At 40.9% G+C, this 19,083-nt stretch overlaps 1 protein-coding gene and 1 pseudogene across 2 annotated transcripts in view; both read left to right on the top strand.

Annotated features, from left to right (window-relative positions):
• GRHL2 (grainyhead like transcription factor 2) overlaps window positions 1-19,083 on the top strand; it is a 165,990-nt gene that overhangs the window by 106,640 nt on the left and 40,267 nt on the right. For both annotated transcript variants that reach the window (XM_077748240.1, XM_077748239.1), the window contains exon 9: window positions 15,742-15,900. In XM_077748240.1, the coding sequence (XP_077604366.1) occupies window positions 15,742-15,900 (159 nt within the window). The remainder of the gene's footprint in view (window positions 1-15,741; window positions 15,901-19,083) is intronic.
• LOC144218357 (26S proteasome regulatory subunit 4-like) lies at window positions 16,447-18,181 on the top strand (annotated as a pseudogene).

Raw genomic sequence — 19,083 nt, 5'->3', positions numbered from 1 at the left:
TCTCAAGGTTTGTAAGATCGAGCCCTGCATTGGGGTTTGCACTGACATCACAGAGCCTGCTTGGGATTCTCTCTCTCCCTCTCTCTCTCTCTCTCTGTCTCTCTCTCTCTCTCTGCGCCCCTCCCCCAAATAAATAAATAAGCATTAAAAAAAAAGAAAGAAAGTGCCTTGTCAGTGTAAAGCAAGCTATAAATGTGAACTGTGATCATAGCCCCAGTTTTCATGATCAGGCAGTCTGTGATGATGAGTGCTAGTGGGTGAATGTGTCAGTAGGAGTCTTATAAAGAAAATGCCTAATAAGAGGTGATGGCTTAAATGATGGAGGTTCTGTGGTGAACCTGCAAGGTAGTTAATTTTGGGTTGAACTGACATTTGGCAGCAGGTCAAAGCTCGACGTGTGTTAGCTCTGTTAAAGAGAGCTGCTGTGACCTTTTCAATGCCCACAATGGTGGTAAATCTTGATCTTTGACTAAGTTTAAAGAAAAATATCAGAAATTAGGGTGCCTCGTTGGCTCCTTTGGTTAACTGTCCCTACTTCAGCTCAGGTCATGATCTCACAGTTTGTAAGTTTGAGCCCTACATCTCGCTCTGTGCTGACAGCTCAGAGCCTGGAGCCTGCTTCAGATTCTGTATCTCCCTCTCTCTCTGCCCCTCCCCCACTCCCACTCTGTCTCTCTGTCTCTCTCTCAAAAATAAATAAACATTAAAGAAAAATATCAGAAATCACTTGGGTCCAAATCTAAATACATATCAACAAGTTTGATAATACCACTCAGGTTTACAAATGAGATTTCTCATTTAAAACCAGCTTTACCAGCTTTAAAGAAAGCAATGTCTGGGGCACCTGGGTGGCTCAGTCGGTTAAGCATCCAACTTCGGCTCAGGTCATGATCTCACAGTTCATGTGTTTGAGCCCCGCATCGGACTCTGTGCTGACAGCTCAGAGCCTGAAGCCTGCTTCGGATTCTGTGTCTCCCTCTCTCTCTGACCCTCCCCTGCTCATGCTGTCTCTCTCTCTATCTCAGAAATAAATAAAACATTTTAAAAAATTTAAAAAAAAGAAAGCAATGTCAGAAGAGACATTACAAATGTAGTTTGAGTCACAACAGCAGCATGTGAGAAAACCATATGTTTTCCTATGATAACTGCGTTAAAGAAGAGGTTTTATTTGGACATTTAAGGTTCAGGGCATTCATTAAAGAAAAAAAAATAACAGTCTGGTATTTGGTAGTCTTACCACATATGTATAATCAAGACCCGATGATAAAAGTTTATGAGTTTTTTGAGAGCACAGTTCCAACTCTTTCTCTTTTGTCTCTGTCTTACGTTGTGTTTCTAGCTCTCCTTTAGAGAAACACAAGAAAAGCAAGGATGTGAAACTATAATCTTTCGACTTAGCTATAGGAAAGCGTTGGGCCAGGGAAGGTGTTAAAACTATTAGTGAGAATGAGGCCTGGGGATTAACTGCAGGTTCCCAGTCTCGGTCACGCCGCATGGTCCTGGCAGAGCCGTCCTGGCAGAGCCGTCAGAGTTCTTCTACCCAGAACCGGTTTTGCTGGTTGTGCCACAGTGTCCCCCTGCGCAATGACACGGGCAGCAGAAAGAGTCTGCAACAGGACATTCTCTTCCCCTCAGGGTCTGTGCAGTCTGGAAGCCCCGTCACACGAACTGGTGTCTTGGGGTCTCTGGGCAGGACTCAGCTTGTACCTGGGTGGGTGAGGTCAGATCGGAGACTGACGGGGCCCGGTGCACAGGGTGATAGCGCTGAAATGGGGTTCCGGCAGTCAGACACTCGTCCTGGCGCTGGAACAACTAGATTTGAGAATTGCCCCTTCCGAGCTTCAGTTTCCTCTTTTTTCCCTTAGCCAAACGTTGGTGCCTACAAAGTAGATTTGTTGCTCGCTAATCCCCAAGACGAGGAATTCCCATGCAAGACCGTATTGAATTATTGGAGAGCGGTGAGCTCAGATTCCTGGCACTGAGCACTGCCTTTCTTTAGGCAATGACATCACCGCCAGAGCCGGAGGGCAGCAAACCCTAATTACAGACTCCCCTTTCTCCCAGATTTCTAAAGAGATTCTTGAAACTGGGCCCCTTATTTTTGTCTGGTGCTGTTTTCTCTGTTCATGGTGATTTCAGGAAACCTCCATGTGCTACAAATGCCTCTCTTGTGACCGCAGAGAATTTACTTGATGCTACTTGGTGCTCCGAGGAACAAACTTCCTTTCTGAGTCTTTTCCACTAGAACACCATAGCACTTTCTCTCCCATTTCTATGCTTCACCCTGCCTGTGGTTTATAAGCTAAGGTGAAGGAGGCTTCTTTCCATGAGGCCTTTTTTAATCCCTCTGCATCCAAGCCTTTTAGAATCATCTCGATCGAGTAACAGTGTTCCCCCCTTCCTCAACCAGCGTCGCTAAATAATCAAGCAGTTAGATCAACCCACTACTACCCCATCTCCTATCCCTGATTTTTGAAAGAATCTATTGTATTCCAATGATAGGAAATTCTGGCACTCCTGGGTTACTCTTTGCTGCTTGTCACCTGTGTTTGCAGTGGCAGGGATCACCCACCAGATTGGTGCCTCCCCCGTTTCTCCCCCTCTCTGTGCCCATTTGCGGGAAGGGTTTGGGGGGCTTGCTAGTCCAGCCTTCTACTCTGCCACATCAGCAGTGAATGTTCTTCCTGCATTTGGGGGCTCAGGGAGGAGCTTTTAGGCAGGAAGTCATTGCAGTTTTAGAAAGGGTTAAGGACACAAATAAGGCATATATTTTTATTCCTGTTAAATTTTTGTGCTGAGATTGGGGGTGGGCAGGGCTCAGACCTGGTCAGGACAGGGTGGGGAGCAGAGAGGCTGTGAGACGTCATGGATCATTTTCTTGTGAATCTCAGATTCTGATGCCACTAAATATCGACTTTGTACATAGCAGGCACTGCAAGATTAGGCAAGTAGACAAGGTGGACTTTAAACATATATCCTTCTGAGTCCAGAGTCCATGCTTTTAATCATCCCATGAGAGGGAAATCTGCATTTTTTTTTAGACCAAAGCACACCATGATTTTTCTTCTCAAAGCAATTTATGGAGTACAGCTCCAGAAAACAAGAAAACAAATGGTTAGCCCCATCTCCTTGAACAAAGCAGTTCAATCAAGTCATCATGATTTTGCCACTTGGTCTCCTTCCTGCCCGCCAATGAGATGGGTTCGCTGGTCTGTCCACGCCTTTGGTTGCCCTGGTACATTTTCTCTTGATATCATACATGTTATTGATTAGAATGAATATGGGAGTGAGGACTGTTCAACTGAGTGTGTGTGTGTGTGTGTGTGTTAGCCTTACATTAGTGATCTCATTTGCACACTCACTTTGTATTAATTAAAGATCGGTACATGCTTTGTAATGTAACTCTGAGACATCCCAGTGTTTTCTTTGCTACAACGATATACGTTTATACTCCTTGCTTCTCTCCAGCTGCTTTCCTTGGTATCCTGAATTCCATTTTCATATTCATTTGCGTTAATTTTGTACACTTTCCTTGTATGCTTTTGTTTCTGTTATGAACCAGGAAGACTATTCTTCTCTCTTGTTGGCAATACCGTGTGGGAAGTACAACATGAAAAAAAAATTCAAGGCAAGAAGGAGGATTATCATTAGAGAAAATAAAAGCTACAGGAGGCACACAATGGCTTTTAGCTTTATGTTTGCAACTTAAGAAATCCAATAAACAAAAGCCTGAATTTACCAATCTAGTAAATTCAAAGTAAATATTTACGCATAAGCAATATTCATTTTAGAGATATATTCCTTGACTTCGGGGTCCCTTTGGAGGCTTTAAATGTGTTGGGTTTATGGAAGAGATTTCTATGTAATTTTTGAAAGTGTAAGGAAATTCAAGGTGAGGGGGTACATGTTGCTATTTCTTCTGAGCCTTATTTCCCTTAATATTTGTGCCTTTTATTTATTGCATTTATATCTGATTTTGCTCTGATCCCAAGGGAATATTATATGAGAACTGAGACCTGGTCTGAGGGATGGAAACATGGATATGCTGACATGAGTCGGCTGGTTGAGCTGGAAAATCAAAACGGAAGTTGGGAATAAAAAGTTATGTCCTGTATTTGTAAATCCATTTCTAAAAAAGAAAATGGAGGGGCTCCTGGGTGCCTCAGTCAGTTGAGCATCTTACTTTTGATTTCGGCTCAGGTCATGATCCCGGGATTGTGGGATCGAGCCCGGCACTGGGCTCCGTGCTGAGTGTGGAGCCTGCGTAGGATCCTCTCACTGTCTCCCTCTGCTTCTCGCCCACTCGCACATGCACACTCTCTCTCTGTCTCTCTCTCAAAATAAAAAAAGAGAAGAAAATGGAGCTCATTTAATGTCCCAGCATGGCCCTAGAGCTGCCTGGGATGAAGGGCATTTGATGTGTCCTGTGTCATGAATTCCTTCACGTTGTGAGATGTGAGGAAAGCTGTCGTGGATGGTGACTTACTTGACTTACTCTGTCCTCATATACTTCAGGGTGCTACCTTTTCTTCATGTCTGGGTTAACCCTTTCTCTTCCCGGTGCTGTCTTTTCAAGGTACAGCTAGCGGTCAGCAAGTGAAGCTTAGCTTTTTGCTCCATCAACTGCTAATGGATGGGAAAGACAGCTTTTCTGTCTTCATCATCTCCATTTTAGTAGCTTAACAGACAGGCTGGTAGAAACACCAGTGTATTGACCATAGCCTGTGTGAAAATACTAAGTTGGGAAAATGTAAATGCTCTAACCATCGTGTATATTGCAAATTATCCAGTCTCTTTTTGTGGGAAAGAAGTTTATGCTAATTGAAAGACTGGCTTGAAATTCACCAAATCATGGTGAATCCATTAAGTCGTCCCAAATTTGTTATATCCCTCCTTCCTTCTCTCTCCGTTTGAGTACTTCCTTTTGGTTTAAAGTAGTTAATCAGTTTGTATTGGGCCATCTCACAGCACTTGGAAAATTATTGCCTTGGTAGTCTTGGCAAATCTTGCCTTCTGAGGGGATGTTTCTAAATGGACTGTATTCTCTTTCTGCCAAACTCTGTGCTGGATACCAAGGGAGAAGACAAGATATGTAAATATTGATTTTCGGGATGTAAAAAGAAGCCAAAGTACTGGCTAAGGAAGACCAGACTCCTGATGCCCCACGAGTTCATGACCTAGTTCATTCCCCTACCCCCCAGCCTCCTGCCAGCCATCTGGGGAGCTGGGATGAAATGAGATTGATTGCTATTACTAAGGAAGAAAAAGTTACATCCCAATTTTTTGTCTCAGTAGAGCCTAATTTTAAACAAGTCATCTTACGGAAGGTTAGAGAATATTATAAGGCATCTTTCATGGTCTCAGAGGCAAAGAAAGATTTGGGGGAGGCTCCAGGGAGGGGTCTTGAAAGGTCCAGATACACACTACGAAGCAGGGCAAATGGCATTTTTATGTGTTTGCTGGGGCGTGGTGTGGGTGAAGGAAGTTTTAAAAGGGAAAGGTAAACATTTGCTGGAGTCTTTGGTATTGAACTTAAACAAAGCCATGCCTTTGTTTCAGTTTTACAAGGTAATGGTTGGTAGGAAAAGCTCTAAAGCTAGAGTTAGTTCATATATAGAAGGAATAATCTGTGGAAGGCATCTCCCTGAAACTATCAATGGCCTGATCTTTTGTGAGGATGTAGAGTATCCATGCTTCTGGACGGAATTCTGCTTAGGGCTCTGTAGCTTCCATGCATGAATTATTATACATGTGCAGAGAATTAGGTTACAGATTTGGATTTCATAGACTGATGGTGGTGTGTGTGTGTGTGTGTGTGTGTGTGTGCACGCGCGTGTGTGTATGCAGGCACACACGCACATGCACCCAGGTTAATATTTATTCAATGATTACTACAGACAAGGCACTCTGCCAGTTGCTTTATATACATTACACAATATTCATATCTTAAGTGGATAACATTTTTCATTTAAGTAATGAATTTGAAGCCCAGAGAAGTTAGCTCGCTTAGTTAAAGTCGCACAGCTAAAATGCAGAGCAGAGCCGGAACTCCACCCTTGGGCTAAATAAAGCATGTATTCTTTTAACCCTGCTTTTTGTATCAAGGAGGATCTAGCAGTAATATATTCTACATTATCTCTGGCAAAGGGACAGTCACTCCTTCGAAGCAGCTTGCCTGTTGCATATCATGTGCTAGGGGAGGCTGTGGAAATTCATGGGCAGATAAGCCAGGCAGAGTGTCTGCTCCCAGAGAACATTTTGGTCAGGCTGAGAAGTAAGACTCAGCTGTAAATAAATGCAATATGAGTGGAAGAGTGACAGAGATTCTTATGAAAATAGAGTTAAAGTGCCACAAAGGTTCTGGAAAGGGAGAAAACTCTTTTTTTATTTAAAAATGTCCCCAGCTTTTTACTTTATAGGGGTCCCTGGGTGGCTCAGTCGGTTAAGTGTCTGACTTCTGCTCAGGTAATAATCTCACAGTTAGTGAGTTCGAGCCCCACGTCGGGCTCTGTGCTGACAGCTCTGAGCCTGCTTCAGATTCTATGTCTCCATCTCTCTGCCCCTTCCCCACTCATGCTCTGTCTCTCAGCAATGAATAAACGTTAAAAAGGTTTTTTTTAAGTTACAAATGAAAAGTTGGAAGAATGATACAATTATTGCCACAACCCCTTCACTGAGATGGACTCATTATTAATATTTTACCAGATTTCTTTTATCTTCTCTCTCTCTCTCTCTCTCACTCTCGCTCTCGCTCTCTCTCTCTCACACACTTATACTTCACTTCTAAATACTGTAGCACATAGAGAGATCACCTGTCTATGGGATCAGGGAAGACATTGGGGGGATTTGGCATAAGAGCTCTGTCGTAAGGGTCAGTTGTAATTTAAGCATGTGGCAGTTGGAAAGAGGAGCATGTCAGGTGGAAGATATGGGGTGAAAAGCACAAGGAGAGCCGGGAATTTGGGGCAGGAGAGAAGTTAAGAGTTGTTTGTAAAGAGGGGAGGTTAGAAGTCATGAGAATGAACGAGATTGCCATGGAGAGAATTGGACAGTGGTCAAGAGAGGGTCAAGGATGGGACTGCAGACTCCCCCGTGTTGGCATGTTGGAAGAGGAACCAGACAAGGGAGGGGTGGTCAGTAGAGTACAGAAGAAGGAAAAGAGAGTGGGGGTGCAGTGGGGGAAGAAGGAAGAACCGCCTAGTGAAGTCGGTGCAGTAGGCAGTGGTTTCTCAACGCCTGGTCCTCCGTGCTTGTCATCTGCCTCCATTTGGTTAGAAATGCAAATACTTGGGTCTCTGACCTCAGACCTACTGAACTGGAAACTTTGGGCACGGGGCCGTGTAATCCATATTTTAACCAGACCTCCTGGATGCAGACTAAATTGCAGAGCCCCTGCTTATAAATTTGCTATTGAGGCCTTGAAGAAAGCAACTTCAGTAAAATCGTGAGGACAAAAGTCAGATTAAAAATAGTCAGTGACGTGGTCTTATTTAGTGCGAAAAATCTATATGTGCACATGTGTACAAAATCCATGTTGAAAGACACGCGTTGCATCATTGTCAGATGAAAAGACTGGAAACAGCCCAATGTTAAAGAAGCTATTACTCCACATTTCACAGCTCTTTAAAAAAGAAAAGAGCTATCTTCAAAATTTTATTAAAGTGAGATGCATAACTGTATGTTTACTGTGGTACCATTTGTAGAAAAAAGAATAATGATATATATTGCATGACATATTTCTAGAAGGATACACAAGAAACTATGAAAGATCCTCAAGAAACCAGTGGTTGTTTGGAAAACTATGCAGCGTGGGAGGTGTTTTCACAGTTAACCCTTTCATGCCTTTTTGAATTATGTGCCACAGTATTACAGACTCAAAGCAAGGTTTAAGTCTTAAATATGAACCAAAACAGATCCATATAACCACAAATGATCAGAAACTTGAGTGAGTGAATCTTTTCAGTCTGTATTTAAATCCTTTCTCTGACCAGGAGCTCATTAGTTAAGCAACAGCCCATGCCACTGTGATGTAAAGTCCACATACTTCGTCATCCCAGATGCTGTTTGACAAGCTATGGTGGGGGGGACAGAGCAGAATGGCAGAAGCCTACTCTCTGGAGAGTAATAAAGGTTTTGCCCAAGAGATTTCTCTCTTGCTCTCTCCCTGCCAAAGCCTGTGACTCCACCCTTCTAGAAGTGTTGGGCACAGATAGATTTTCTGTTTTAAAAATCAGCTCACCTCAATTAAATATCTTTCTGCTCAGATTAATGTAAATCATAACTAACCTGCCTGTGAATCATTTGGCGATAGCATCACAAGATGCCTTGAGAGAGAATCCAGAGAGGAAGGAGGGCTTGAACTGGGGAGCTGGAGGGGACATAAAGAGGCAGCCTGGCAGAGCAGCTCGGGGGGAGCACACTGGCTGTGGCTTTGTTGGCTGTGCCATCGGGGTGAGGAGGGGCTTGGGGTCGGAGAAGAGGAGCAACGGGAGGAGGGTAAACTCCCTTAGGTTTTCACAGCACTTTACAGTTTAAGACCTAATCTCATTTTATTTTATTTTTTTTTAATGTATATTTCTTTATTTTGAGAGAGAGAGTGTGTGTGTGAGAGAGCGACCGAATGGTGTAGGGGCAGAGAGAGAGAGAGGGAGAGAGAATCCCTGCTCTAACAGTGCAGACCCCAACACGCAGCTCGAACTCATGAACTGTGAGATCAGAACGTGAGCTGAAATCAAGCTAGATGCTTAACCGACTTAGCCACCCAGGTCCCCCAGACATAATCTCATTTCAGAGTGTCACACTACCAAGGTAGAGATTTTTGTACTTGTTTAAAAATGAGGCAAGTGAGGTTCAGAAAGGGCAAATAATTAGTCCAAGGCTACAGTGCTGGGATTTGCACCAAGTACCTAATTTTGCACTTCCCGTACATTTTTTTCCCCTTGCTCTGCTTTCCCCTCATTTGGCTTCCAGTTCCAGAGAAAGCTCTGTCTTTTTTCTTACAGAACTTCACTTTTGAGTCAATCTTATTTAATCCTTGCTTCCGAGGCTCTTAGGTCCCACACTCCACCTTTCTGCAGCCTCTTACATTCACCCTCTCTTATTGTGGGAACACCTCCTCCATCTTGGAAGAATACCCCTGCGTGGCCCTGCTTTCTGCTACCTGCTTTCCGTGTTCCGTTCATCCCTCCTTCCTCCACCACACTTCCCAGCTGAGATGCCTTCTCTTTGTCTCCAAGTCTTGTCTCACCCCAGCAACCTAGCTTCCTGCCCTTCCCTCCATGAGTCAGGCCTCTCGAAGGGATATAGGACCTCTTTACTTCTGAACCTGGTGGCCTCTGCTCAGCCCTCACTCTTCTTGTCCTCTTTGTAGCTGGGACATTGGGTGCTATCGCCAGAGTTCTATCTGTCTTGGCCCCGATAATACACACTTGACCTCATTAGGTGTTCGTGACTTGATCACAGTGACATAAACATCACATGGTTGGCCTCTTCCCTCAACAGGCTCCTTCCTTTGTGCTCCATCCTAACTTCCCCAACACACACCCTCCTCTCCCGCAAGGCTGGCCTCTTTGCTCTTTTCAGTCAGCATCCCTCTGTCTTCCAACTTATGACACCTATACCAAATCTTCCCTGGCCAACTTGCCGGTTTCTCTCTTTGTCATCAAGTCTTACAGAATGTATAGTCTGGGATAGTCAGTTTAGTATCTAATTATCTACATTCCACAATAGCAAAAACTGTTACATCTCTCTTTTTTCTTGAGGATAGAACTGTACTGAACACTCTCGTATTTCCCATACCATATATAAATAGCATCCTCCATGGCATACATATATATATGTACATATATACACATATATATTCACCCTGAGTATATAGTTGGTACTCAGCTTCTGTTTGTTGATATACAAACAGGTAATAAATTTTGAGGATAAATCTGATCAGAGTAGCTAATTCCACTGTATTGTCTTGATGACTTCAGCTACTCAAAACAATCTCAACCCCTAGGAGGTTTGGCTAATGAAAGCAAGAGCATGGATAAAGAGGAAAATGCCTTTTTAGAAAGGTGATTTTCTCTTAATTCATTAGACAAATATTTGTTGAGTATTTATCATGGGACTGGCACTAGGATTAGAGTGACCTTGAGGCAGACAGGAGCCTCCTCTTATGGGCTTGCAACCCCGTGGAGCAGATGGGTAATTAAGCACTCAACAGAGAAACAACAAGATAAATCCAAACAATGTCAAGTACTATGAAGAAAATAGAAAAGAGGAGTGTAATAGAGCTTGCTTCTGGTCATGGGCTGAGGTGGGAAGAGAAGGAGGAAGATAAGTCTAGATGGGGTAGTCAAGGCAAGTATTTGAAGAGTTGACATTGGACTGAAATCTGAATGAGAAGGAGCTGGCACTGTGTGGGGCAGTGTGTAGAGATCAAGGGCACAACAAATAGGAAAGGCTGTCAACCAGGAACAAGCTTGGTGTGTTATTGAAATGGAGAACGTTGAGGACTAAAAGAATATGGAAAATTATGGTAGACTATATGAATAAACCTAATGTGTATGTATGTATATACAGACTTACCCAGAGTGTCTGTAGGAGAAAATAAAGAATTATATTATCAGGTTTTAAATAATTCCCTAAAAGTCTATATAAATGGAAGCTTCAGAAAATCTAAATTTCTTAGATTCTCAACAAAATCACAAACTCTGTCAATTTTTAAAAATGTTTATTCATTTTTGAGAGAGAGAGACAGAACATGAGTGGGCAAGGGGCAGAGAGAGAGGGAGACACAGAATCTGAAGCAGGTTCCAGGCTCTGAACTGTCAGCACAGAGCCCAAAGTAGGGCTTGAGACCTATGACATCAAGAACCATGAGAACCATGAGATCAAGTCCTGAGCCGAGGTCAGACGCTTAACCAACCGAGCCACCCAGGTGCCCTCATCTTATCATTCTCGTGTCCCACCGTGTAGTATAATGCCAGGGACAGACAGAAAACACTTGATAAACATTTGCTAAATTAATGCCTGAAGGCAATGAGTGAACGAATGCCGAAGATTGACAGTTCACGTGTTCATATTGTCTACTTTTAGGCTGTCTTTCTGTCTTAATTTGGCATTGCCTCTGTACCCAAATATCATCATATAAAATGGAGGAAAATGCTGATATTTAAGAAAGCCATCTATATGGTCTTTAATAATTCCAAGAACCAAGAAGAAAACAGAGTGGGGAAATTGGCAAGAGTACACTTAATGTATTTATATACTGTTTGTGTTTTAGAGGGAGAATGCTGATTTCTTGTTGTATGCTATGTTGCTCTAATCTGGAGGCTAATGCTTGTGTGATTTCTTGGAAAAGAGCTCTTCAGAGTCTCAAAGTAAGGAAAGAAGGAACTGTCCAGATCTTTAACCAGAAAAATCTTAAAATGCAAAATCCGTTGTTTAAGAAGGAAAAACTAAATATTTTCCATCAAATCACGGATGTTATGATTTTTTAAATCTCAACTTGCTTTTGTAAATCAAAGATAGGCCCATTTATTTTAAAAGCAGGCTCTTGAAAAAAATCTTAGGAGTTAATAATCAAATTAATGTGGTAATTCGAAACCCCACTGATCTGTATTTATTTTGATAAATCTTGGGCTTGGTGCGCAACTGAGAGTTATTATATTCTGGGCAAAGTCACTTGTCTTTTGTAGGAACTACAAACTGGAATTGTAATTCCTATGTAAAAAAAAAGATTTTATTAAGAAATGTCAATTGTCATGAGACTCCCTCTGTTTCTGGAAAGGTCTTGGTATATGAAGAAACAATCTTTCTAACTGAGTCAATTTTTGAACCAATCACAAAATTAAAATACTATCTATTATCTGTCTGGATACACCTGATTTGGTTAGTATTTTTCTAAAGAATAAATTATGTGCTGTCAGAATTACAGGAATATTAATAACAGATTTTGAAAACATTATATGAACATATACAATATTCATAATTATTGGGTGACAGACCCAGTTGTTCATGGCATTTATATGCTCTTTACATAATCAGGGCTCCTACTGGAGTCAAAAAGAATTTTCTGTGCTTGACATTTGGATGAACATTTGGTGGGGAGAAAGCATACCTTTTCCCTAAGTTTCTGTAACACACATACTGTTTGCAAACAGTACTTTGTAGATAAACTTCCAAGAAAATGGCTTTCACATTTGCCTGCTGTGCGTGGAGCTGGGACATGGTTGGGTTTGCAAGATGAAACACATAAATGCTTATCATTTCTCAAGCCAGGGTTTTCGTTAATGTCCTTCCATACCTCCCCAACCCCTCCGGCCCCCAACCGCAGTTAAAGTTCAACCATTTAGGTTTTAAGTGCAGCACAGCGAAACTATGATTGATACCATCGGGCACTGAAACTGTGCTTCACTGTTGGTTCAGGCAGCCAGGCAAGAGGAGAGTGGTGCCAACTCTATTATAAAATCCCTGCCTATTAGGATAGTTTTGGGAGCTGCCAGCTCAATGTAGCAGAGAAGGCAGATTATCATGTTGTTTAATTTGTATAGAATCAGGATACCACGAATCAAAGAGAGCCCATTGGACCTTCTGCTAAGAATCTTTCCCATTAAAAGGACCTAGTCTAAGTGTGTTCAAGTAGAATCTAGTGTGTTATAGCTCATTTGACCTTTAAAGACCTTCTCTACTGGGAGATTGACTGCTACAGCTCCACCAGGGAGGATTTAGTCTATTTATCATGGTATATTGCCAGTAGATGTGCCCCACTCAAGTGGTCCTTGTAAATATACACATTCTATCAGCTCAGCTCTCTTAGTTGTGACTTGGAACTGACAAAGGCCACAATTATCATTGCATCTGCCTGTCTGAGTGTGGTCCACTGTATGTGATGTTTGGGTCATTCACTGACCCAAGCATGAACCCTAATACCTTAGGAAATATGCACCAGAACACTATTCTCTTTGGCTTCTGTAGTACTAGGCAGGTTTTATGAGGNCCCCCCCCCCCACCGCCACTCCCTCTCACCCCGTGAATTATAGTCCCTACAGAAAGATTTGTGTATGATATCTAAGGTCAAAAACACAGACAACTGCATAGCTCCCCAGAGTGATCACTGATTTGCTGATATAAAGCTGTGTTTTATACATTGTGGCCAAGATAAGCCTATTGTCAGTAATAACAATAACAATAGTAGAAGTCAAGTGATCCCAGGAAAGTATACTTTTATTTGTTTGTTTGACCTAAAGATCAGCATTTGATGATGTTGTGATAGTCTTTCAAGCACCATTATGTTGCCTTCCTCTCCCCATCTAGCCTCTGACTTCTGTGATTACAGGACTACAATTGGTGCATTTGTACTAGTGCCTAGCATGGTCTCAGGAACATAGTAGGTATTTAGGTATTTGTGGCTCACATGAATGTTCTCGGCAGTCAGGATATCTCCAGGAGCAGCAGACAGCATTTTCTGTCTACTTTTACCCCAAAAGTTCAGGAGGAGAAACAGGCCTGGCGTAGTCTTTCTCAGTGATCTTTATCATTCAATTCCCCTGAATCCTTGACATTTGAATTTTTAGTCCTTTCTCTCTACCATTACTGAATAACTATAGTCCATGGTCTCATCCCGCTGTCTGTGCGGGCTTTGTTTCACACATGTCCTCCAGACTCAGTGCTGTGTCTGTGTTCTCATGACCTCTGTACTTGACCATTTATTACTGGTTGGTTATTACTGGATTACTCCTCCGTCTTCCCCTTGGACCATCCACTACATGAGGCAGGGGTCTGGCTTTGTTCTCTGTCCCCAGTGTCTAATGTTGTGTTTGACTCACAGTGGGCTTGTGTTGATGTTTATAGGATGAACGAATAAGCAAGTGAATAATAAGAATGAATGAATGAAAGGAATGTACCCATGGTTAGATCATCTCTAGGTACGTGTTTTCAGATGGTGGCTGGAAAAGTGAGAGTCTGTGGCACGGTGCAGAAGGTTGTTGTAATTAGCATGTCACTAAGACATTCCATCTTAGCCTTACTGTTGACGTGGTGCTTTACCGATGTGTTTCTCATGACCAAGTAAGAGGCTCAGAAATAAAATTTAAAAATGATCTTTGTATAGATATAGCACTAAAAATGAGATATCTGCTTGTATAAATTACCAAAAGCCTACAGGCAATAGAGCTTGAAATGAATTAGATCAATCATGGTAGTAAAATCAAAGATTTGAACGGCTTTTAAAATGCAGCTCATGCCAGCGGCTCTTTGCTTTTGCAGGGCTGTTCTTTTTGATGTTGCTGTGACACAAAAGGTCAAGGGTTTGAGAGCTAATAAAAATTTCAGTGGGGTCAAATAACACATGGGTCACATAATGCATTGATGAAATTGTTTTCAGAATACATAACTGTACAGTTTTAAAACAATGAGCGATTTAAAGTTCTATGTAAAATACAAATGTGGTATAAATGAAAACACATGCTTGGGTTTTCCCAGAGAACACTTCTTAATATTCATATACTTACCACATAAATATAGGTGCTGCACCTATTCCTTTATTCCATGGTAAATCAGCTATAAATGATATATACTCACTATGTAACATAAGGATAAGTTTAGGCATTACACTCCTCCTTCTCTTCCTCCCAACAATTTAAGACAAATTATTATTTTTAGTTCTTCTGTTGATCAATACTATCATCTTTAATAATTTACTGGAGTTTCTGGTTTTTTTGTATTCATGTTATTAATGTTGTGTCTCTTGATGCCCCTTGTTTTAAGATGAGGGTCCTGGTGAGTTTACTGCATTTCCTCTCCTATTTTATGTCTTACCTTTGCCAACTCTTCTTTTGCTTTTTCACTACCCTAGAGTAAGTTAATAATTTATATTCTGTCCTTCAGGGAAGGATTTTAAAAATGACTTAAAAAAATTGAAACCCAAAGACAATAAGTGACCTGTGTGAGGTCTCTTAGCTGATTAATGTTAGAGCTAGAACTAAAACTTGAGGCTTTTTTGGGGGGTGCCTGGCTGGCTCAGTCTGTAGAGCATGTGACTCTTGATCTCGGGGTTGTATGATCCCCACATTGGGTGTAGAAATTACTTAAAAAATTAAATAAACTTTAAAAAAAATAAAAGAAATAAAACTTAGGGGTTTTTCTACGGATAAACTCATTCATAACATTCATCACATGTTTACTGAATGCCTGTACTCCATCACACACCACATTAGGTATGACCAATACAAAAATAGTAAGAAATGGTCTCAAATCTCAAAAAAATAGTCAAGGAGGAAAAACAGATATATATACAAATAACTATTTCGATGCAGTCGTGTGCAAGGAGAGATGTTACCTACCTTTGTCTTTGGTTTTGTTTTAATCCCACAGGTCAGAGGTTTGAGAACGTGATGTAATATCAGAAGTGACAGCTATAATATGTTGAAGAGAGAGTGTTTTACACATCTGATTTATGCATGTTTGAAAAATAAGTAAAACTTTGCAGATACGCCTGAAGGAAGGCATTTGTTGTCTATTTCAAGATTTAATAGGAAACCAATAGTTTTTATATGTTTAAATTATAAATTATATAACGTTTTATATGCTCAGCATGTTCTTATTTCAGCATATCCAGATGTTCTTCATTTGTCCTTATAACATTGTGTATGTAGTGTTTTGATTCCAAGTCTTAGGCTTGTGCATTTTTTTAATAGATCCTTTTTATGGTGACTTGTGAACTTTTCCCTTTCTCTCTCCTACCCTCAGATTTTCATCACTGTGAATTGCCTGAGTACAGACTTCTCCTCCCAGAAAGGAGTGAAAGGACTTCCTTTGATGATTCAGATTGATACATACAGTTATAATAATCGTAGCAATAAACCCATTCATAGAGCTTACTGCCAGATCAAGGTCTTCTGCGACAAAGTGAGTAAAGATCATAAAGGTATCTTTGTTATTAGATATTATTTTTAATGATATTTCCCTCTTGTTACCTTCTCTTGTCTGGTGGTGTCAAAATAATCATCTTATCACACTGGGAGTTGTAATCTGTCCTGTAATCTGTCCTATAATCTATTCCTGTGAGATATCTATGGAGTCATTAGTCAACTGTATTTTTTATTAGTCAATCATTTTTACCACTAATTTAATGACTAATTGACACTGCACTGTGCTATGAGTACAATTCACTTAGGTAACTGAAATAACAGATTAATAGTTTTTACTGGGTATAAGTGTGTCCCAGAGCATATCAGTATAAGCTGTATTATTTTATGGGTTAAATGGGGTCTCATCTAGAGCCTTTTGGAATGGAAATGGCACCTATAAAATAAACTCATTAGTAAACATGCACTCAGGAGGAGATACAGTTTTTTAATCACTCTGAATCCCACCATAAGAGATAGAGCAATTAGAATAGGAAAGCTTAAAATCTTATGATTATGTGACATGAGATACTTACAAATCCCAAATATGAATGTGGGAATAAGCAACAGCAGTTTTAAGACCTGTATGATACCAGCATTGTGAGGGAAATCAATGGGGCTACTTGATAAACAAAGAACAGATAATCTACAAAATTGCCCCCGGTCCTCACTAGAGAGTGAAGTGTGCCATCTGGGGACTGCATGTGAAACCAGGGTGGGAGGGTTTGCTGTTGGGTGCAAAGGGATGGAACGTTGAAGTGTTCAGGGCTCAATGAACTCCAGAAAGTTATAAATTAAAGTTCCATTCTATGGCAAAACTCTGCTCTGAGGAAAAGCTGCTGGGAATAGAATCCAAGTTGAATTGGACTCCTTCCACTCCCCCCCAGAAAGGTGCAAAGGAAATAGAAGTTCCAAATAAAAAGGGTGAAGAGGAAGGATATAGAGTAGCTAGATCTCAGGAAATACAAGACTTTTTTTTTTTAATTACTTTGTAAACACATCTGAAAAGACAGCATGAGAGCTGTGAAGCTAGCAAAACTATCTTGGTTCACTCATTTCACTTAAAAATGACCGTCAGAAAAGAAAAAAAAACAGTTGAATCCCAATCAGTGTCTCATGAAAAAAGAGATTAAGATCACAGTGACTTCCCTGTGGACCTACCCATAAAATGGGTGAAACCAAAGTCATGAAGACCAACATAAATCGCATAAAAATCTCAGGCATGACATGTCTTGAGAATAGAGTGATTTGGAAAAGAGTTGTCACAAAATTCAGAAATAAACGATTAAAATATTTCAGAAGTAAAGACTACACTAGAAATAAAACGAGTGAATAAATATACCAGGGGATGTGTTAAGAGAAATGAAAGTTGAAAAGAGCAAAATTTTAACAATCAAAAGAAAAAAAAAAAGATGCAAAAGAAAATAATAGATATAGGAGAGTGGTAAAGAAGATCCAGTATACATATAATAGGAGTCTTTGAGGTAGAAAACTAAAACAATGGAACAGGGTTCCAGTGGCTGAAGGAAGATAGGTGAGAGTCAGAGTTGTGGTCATGGCCCTGCAGGTGGCAAGAAAGATGACAAGGACAAGAAAAAGAAATACAAATCTCCTGTACCAACTAGAGTGAGGAAAAAGAAGAAGAAAACAAAGAGACTTGGTGCTGCTAGCAAGCTGCCACTGGTGACACCTCACACTCAGTGCTGGTTAAAATTGCCAAAGTTAGAATTAAAGACTATCCTCTCATGGAGGAAGAATTCATTAGAAATCGGGAACAAATGAAGCCTTTAGAAGAAAAGCAAAAGAAGGTAAGATCAAAGGTGGATGAACTGAGGGAGACCCACAATGTTGGTAGGAACATCGGAAGAGATCATTGATGACAATCATGCCACCATGTCTACATCTGTAGGCTCAGAACACTACGTCAGCTTTCTTTCCTTTATAGACAAGGATCTTCTGGAACCAGGCTGCTCAGTCCTGCTCACCCACAAGGTACATGCCATCATAGGAAATGGATGACATGGATCTATTGGTCACAGTGAAGGTAGAAAAGTCCTCCCAGGAAACCTATGCTGATACTGAGGGGTCGTACACCCAAATCCAGGAAATTAAGGACTCTGTGGAACTTCTCTCACTCATCCTGAATATTATGAAGAGATGGATATAAAGCCCCCAAAGGGGGTCATTCTCTATGGTCCACCTGGCACAGATAAAACCTTATTAGCCAAAGCAATAGCAAACCAAACCCCCAAGGGGTTCTATCTGTAGCTACCACATTGGCCTTCAAGGAAATGGTCGGTAGTGTCCTAGCTCCTAGGACGGATGAGGTTGGGGAAGTTGCCCGGAGGAATCCATGTTCCAGTTGATGTTTCTTAGCAACACCTCCTGTGTACCTTTTTGAGCGTGATAGGTAGGAGGCCCACCTTCATCTGTTGGCCATGTGCAGTGCTCTGCCCCCAAGAAAGTGAGCTCCTTCTCAAAAACTAAATGAATGAATGAATGAATAAATAAAATAAGATAATGGAACAAAACAAATGCTAAAAATAATAAATCTGAAAAACTTAAAGTATAAACTATATATATCAATAAGTATATGTATATTTAAACAGCCTACCAGCACATACTTGGAAAATTGACGCAGGAAATCAACACCAAGTTGTTCATTTCTTAGACTTTAAAAATATTCTTGGGGCATCTAAGTAGAATAGAATAGAATAGAATAGAATAGAATAGAATAGAAATAGAATAGAATAGAATAATTAAAAACTCACTTTATAAAGAAGCTTTTGTCATCAAACTTTTCAACAGCATTCTCAGGGACAATTAGGTAGCCTCCCCAATACTGGGGCCAGTGAAGTCCAATAGACACAGTCGTATAAATGAGAAAACAGTAGGGTAACAGCACAAGTAACTTGTCTAAGTTACACAGTAAAAAGTAGAGGAGCTGGATGCCAGTCCAGGGCTGGTTCCAAACTCATATTCCTTGAGTTGATAAACAGCTGTATGCATAAGAAGCCAAAGTGACAGCTGATGATTCAAAGCCCCAATGAAGAGCCAAGGTAACCTTTTAAAAACAAAAGAAAACAAACAAAAAGTCAGTTAATATCTTTAATTCAGCATATTAAACATTTAAAAAGCATCTCCAAATGATGTACAACAGGGAATTTTTAAAGTCCAAGTGGGA

This window comes from Crocuta crocuta, unplaced genomic scaffold (assembly GCF_008692635.1).
Source record: "Crocuta crocuta isolate KB4526 unplaced genomic scaffold, BGI_CrCroc_1.0 scaffold39, whole genome shotgun sequence".
Taxonomy (NCBI): Eukaryota; Metazoa; Chordata; class Mammalia; order Carnivora; family Hyaenidae; genus Crocuta; species Crocuta crocuta.
This window is presented reverse-complemented; position numbering and strand designations above follow the sequence as displayed.